Source organism: Charadrius vociferus, unplaced genomic scaffold, assembly GCF_000708025.1.
Source record: "Charadrius vociferus isolate BGI_N301 unplaced genomic scaffold, ASM70802v2 scaffold1317, whole genome shotgun sequence".
Taxonomy (NCBI): domain Eukaryota; kingdom Metazoa; phylum Chordata; class Aves; order Charadriiformes; family Charadriidae; genus Charadrius; species Charadrius vociferus.
Genome location: NW_009649275.1, coordinates 76903 through 82073, shown reverse-complemented (window position 1 = coordinate 82073; position 5171 = coordinate 76903). Strand labels below are relative to the sequence as shown.

General features: G+C 57.0%; 1 protein-coding gene across 1 annotated transcript in view; it reads left to right on the top strand.

Moving 5' to 3' along the window:
- The window catches only part of LOC104290005, a 6928-nt gene extending 3188 nt beyond the window's left edge, over positions 1–3740 (top strand). The window contains exons 2-5 of the mRNA XM_009889052.1: positions 367–493; positions 1495–1608; positions 2060–2164; positions 2509–3740. Coding sequence (XP_009887354.1) covers positions 367–493; positions 1495–1608; positions 2060–2164; positions 2509–3740 — 1578 coding nt within the window. The remainder of the gene's footprint in view (positions 1–366; positions 494–1494; positions 1609–2059; positions 2165–2508) is intronic.
- Positions 3741–5171: the final 1431 nt, after the last annotated feature.

Here is a 5171-nt window from a genome sequence, read left to right as displayed (position 1 = left end):
CCCCTGGGGCAAGTTGCCCCGAGAAGCTGTGGCTGCCCCATCCCTGGAGGTGGTCAAGGCCAGGTTGGACGGGGCTTGGAGCAACCTGGGCTGGGGGGAGGTGGCGCTGTCCGGGGCAGGGGGTTGGAACTAGATGGTCTTTAAGGTCCATTCCCACCCAACCATTCTATGATTTTATGATTCTACGGTCTTCAGCTAGACCGGGTTGCTCTGGGAGAGGCTGTCCATTGGTGCCCTAAATCTCGCCTTTTGGTAGCTTTCCCAAGACTCAAAATAGCACCCAGCAAATAAAACCTCTGTGAAGCCCTTCTCCCCCGCGGCTGTGGGTCTTCACACATGACCAAGTGTGCAATGCTTGTCTGGCAGGATCCGGTGAACTTTGAGGACGTTGCCATCTATCTGAGCCGCGCAGAGTGGGACACCATTGCGGAGGAGCAGAGGGAGCTGTACCGCAGCGTCATGCTGGACAACTACAATCTCTTGACATCCCTGGGTAAACCTGCACTTAATCTCCGCTGGGTCGCAAGGCAGGGGACAGGGGCTTCCATCACATTTGCCTCCATCAAAACTATGCTGCTTCCAGCACTTTGAGGGGCTGATCAGCGTGTTTTGAACTATGGCTACAGGGTTGGGATAATTGCTCCCACCACCTGCAGTCCTGGTGTCCTGCAGTCTCTTTGGGAGACCCAAACGCAGGATTGGAATCATAGAATCGCAGAACAGTTAGAGTTGGAAGGGGACCTTAAAGACTATCCAGTTCCACCCCCTCTGCCCTGGGCAGGGACACCTCCCACTAGACCAGGTTGCTCAAAACCCCATCCAGCCTGGCCTTGAGCACCTCCAGGGATGGGGCAGAGTGGAGTGGAGGGGCGGAATTACCTCCAGAGGGGCAGAATCGCCTCCATTTGAGTCTCTCTGAGCTCATGGCCCCCTCTGAAAATGTAACCGTGGGTGAGCAGCCTGTCCTGAGGCCAGGCAGTGACCTTTTGGGGTGTCCTGGCCACGGGTCAACGACTCTGTCCTCTCCGCTGGGCGCTCAAGCTGCAGCGGAGCAGGACTAGCACGTACCAGGCCAGGTCAGGGGAGCAGACCCATCAGAGTTCCCTGAACCAGCATAGTCCCTTCAGAGGACTTCCCCACTGACACCAGGATGGGACGAAGATCTCATTACCTGGGAGGATGTTCCCCACCCAGTAGGTTCTTGTAGGATGAGCAGCAGATAACGCCTCGCTGGGAAACCTCTCAGCAGTGTTGTGAGTCCGTTCCCGTGCTCCCATCAGGGCTCTGCCCTTGTCCTTGTGAATAAATTCATCGCTGCCAGCAGCTCTGGTGTCTCTTGCCTTTTTTCCCGATTTTTGTGGTGTTTCTACTTGGGCTCTTCTAGTGACGGTGAAATACAGCTTGGCCTGTGACAGAGAAGACCTTTATTTTCTCTTGTTAACAATGTATTCCTACAGTTTGTGTTTGAACAACACCCTCTGCTCCACCCCCCAGGTTACCCAGGCCCCAAACCTGACATTTTATACCGGCTGGAGCGTGGGGAAGAGCCGTGGGTCTGCACACCACAGAGCCCGGTGAGGTGGGATAGATCCGACAGCCGCTCTCCAGGTGAGCAGGAGCAATCTAAACCTCGTAGGACCACCTAACCTCGACGGGGAGTGGTGGCACATTCCAAAGGCCGCCCTGAGCTCCTCTACTCTGTAGCTGTGACCAGCGTGTCTCTGGGGTTGCCCTCCTGTCCAAATCCTGCCTCTTTTTGAGGTGTCTCCCCCATTTCCTTGTGGCCCTGCAGCCCTCCCCGTGCGGGGCAGCAGCAACGTCAAAGGGAAACAGAGGCTGCCCGTCTCCCTGCACAAAACCTGCAGCTCCACAGAGACGCTGCTGATCTGCTGCTGCTCGTCCCCCTCAACCCACGGAGAATCCTCCCCCAGTTCAGTCGCCTGTGAGAGGGGTTGCGGCTTTCTGGCTGCTGGCGGCAGACAGGGCTTCCTCCTCTGGCCCCGTGGAGCAGAAGGGCTTCCCCGGCCAGAAGGGTGACACGCGTCTGGTTTCCGTGCAGGACACGACGAGGACAGGAGCCGGGTGGAGGAACCACCCTCAGGCTGGTGGCCTGGTGCTGCCGGGCACCATGTGCTGGAGGAGAGGACAGAGAGCCCCTGCCAAGGTGAGTCCTGGTCCTTCTCCTTCTTCACCTCTGCAGCAAAGAGCCCGAGGTGGGCTCCAGCCCCCTGCCTGTCCCCAGCTGCCTGTGCCGCACCCGGTCGTCGCTGCCACGGCTTCTTCTTCCACCCCTGCGCAGGCAGCATCCCCGGGCAGGTTGAGTCTCCTGCCCATCCAGACAGTGATTGGGGTTGTGGAGCCCAAGAGGCCCCTGGACTGGGGAGAGTGGATTTTTCTTACTGGCTGTCAGCATCTCCCCCGTTCCTTCAGCACGATCCCTCTCTCCCTGTCCCACCACGGTGCCCCAGTCAGGAAGAAGGCAAACTCTTTCCAACCCTCTCTCAGCAGGAGGACGGTGCACGCAGTGGCGTCTCCGGTCTAGAAGACTGCTGAACAAGCTCAAGCGTCTCGGGGATAGGAGCGAGTTGCCGGCAGAGGCGGCCACCACAGGAGCGGAGCCAGTGGAAAGACAAAACCAGGCACGGAAGGTCTTGTGGCCTGGGAAGGAAGGAGAAGTAGAGGATAAAGAAAGGATCACGGCAAATGTAAGCCAAAGCAGAGGATTCCCACTTCATCCAGTGACGGAACAGCAGAACAAAAATGCAAATCCTCAGGAGTATCTGCGTGGTGACCACAGGGAGAGGTTTCCAAGGAGTGCCCCAGAAAGTCGGTACACCCTGGGACAAGGGACGTTTTTCCAGGGAAATTTGGAACTGTCTATCAAGGAGCTAAATGAGACTATTTTGAAGGATCACCGTTACTGTGTGTTGAGTGAGGCACACCTCTTGTGTTGCACCCCACGTCCGTGTCCTCTGAGAGATCACGACTACTGCAGAAACCACAAGGATGGTGTCTCAGCACTTAAGGACCACGATTACTGTCACGTGCAAAGGATTCATTATCAGGGCGGAGTTAATAAAATTGTTCGTCTTACAGGTAAGGCTCGGGCTGTGCTCCACAGGCTGGCAACGCGAAAATCCCGCATCAGGCGAATCATCAGGAAAGCCAAGCGAATTATGTGGCAGTACAAGAGTTGGGTCAACAAGAGGTTGGAGTTCCCTCAGGGTTCCTCTAGCACCGGCTGTCTTTCTGAACCCGCTGTCCTTCCTGATGAGGCAGAAGACGTTCCTGCTGAGGCAGAAGACGACCCCACGAAGGGAACGTGTGGGGCGTTTTGTTCTCCTGCAAAGCAAGAGGCTGTCCCCCCCGAGTCTCGGAGTGAGGGTGGCTCCCAAGGGACGTCATCAGAAGCATTTTGTGCCCCTGTGGTGTCTTCTGAACCGGCGGCTGCAGCCCCACCGTCAAATGCAGCCGCAGAGGCGCAGAGAGAAGAGACGCACGCTGAGGCGTCCGTACACCACGAGGCGCAGAGGGCACAGCTGATCCAGAGCCCGGACGCTAAGCAAAATGTCGAAGGACATGAAGTCGTTAATTCAAATTATGTATCGCTGCATGACGCGTACAAAATGGTGATGCGGACTGTTGACCACATGTTGGACTCCGTCTGCCAGAACTTGGAGCTCGGCAGCTACTCTCAGTGTAAGGATCTGTGGCCCATCGTCATTCAGATAGACAGCTGATGGTCAGCAGGACGTCGGCAGCGACGCTTGGGTCTGTCAAGGCGAACGGTCAGGACCTTCTTCCCTGCTGTAAAACCCACTGGAGTGATCTGAGAGAAGAAACGCCGCGAAAGGTGCACGGAGGCGGATTAGGGGGTATAAAACTCAGTATGCGGTGCCTGCTAGGGAAACTGGGATTGCCTGGGAGGCTTCGGGGAAAAGGGCAGGATAAAAGGAGGCATGAGAAAACAGAGCGAAGTGGGGAGGACAGGCAGCTGCGTGTGAGCAGGCAGCTGGTCGGTACGTTTTCTGGCCAGGCTGTGCCTGATGGCTGCAGTCTTTCCTGTCTTCTCATAAAACTATTTCAAATTATTGTCCGTGTTGTCACACTCCCTGGTCTGTCCCGTCTGCGCTCGCAAACAAAAGGAGCAGCGCTCGCTGGGCCTGGAGGGGAGGAATCCCTGGGGGTCGTCGGAACACAGAACTTGGCTGCTGTTAGTGCGTCTCAGGCAGCGTGCCCGGCTTTCTGGGTTTTCCCACTATCAATTTAAGCAAAGAGAATGGAGAGAAATTGTTAGGTTACAGATTGTTATGGCCCCCGGCAGAAGACCGGTCCTGGGCCGGGAGGTGAAGCTCCCTGAATTCCACCACGGGAGATGCCCAGAGGAATCGCTGGATGCTTGGGGTGCCGGCGAGGGAAGCGGCAGCAGCTGCGGGCAGTGCTGCGTGGGCGGCTGAGCCTCACCGGTGCCCCCGGGGAAGCTGAACGCCGCCCCCAGGAGAGGACCTTCTGGAGAGGAGAATCTTGCAACACCAACAGTGCCCAGGGAACCACGACACTCATTCCAGACAAGGCTGAGATTACTCTGGTAATATTAGAAAAGCCTAATTGGGGTATAAGTGAAGCAAAACTAGACTGAATTTGTGGTATTTTATATCAGGAACAGTGTGGCCAGCAGGAACGGGGCAGTGATGGTCCCCCTGTCCTCGGCACTGGTGAGGCCCCACCTCGAGTGCTGCGTTCAGTTTTGGGCCCTTCATGACAAAACAGACATTGAGGTGTTGGAGTGTGTCCAGAGAAGGGCAGCGGAGCTGTGAGGGGTCTGGAGGACACGTCCTGTGAGGAGCGGCTGAGGGAACCGGGGTGGTAGATGTGTTGCCTCCACCCGTTACCCCAGCCCTGCCCAGCCCACCACTAACCCACGTCCCTCAGCACCGCGGCTACGCGGCTTTTAAATCCCCCCAGGGACGGCGACTCCACCACTGCCCTGGGCACCCTGTGCCACTGCTTCACAACCCTTTTGGGGACGATTTTACTCCACATCTCCATCCTAATCCTCCCCTGGGGCAACCTGAGGCCGTTCCCTCTTGTCCCATCGCCTGTTCCTTGGGAGCAGAGACCGACCCCCCCTCACTACCCCCTCCTTTCAGGGAGCTGTAGAGAGCAAGAAG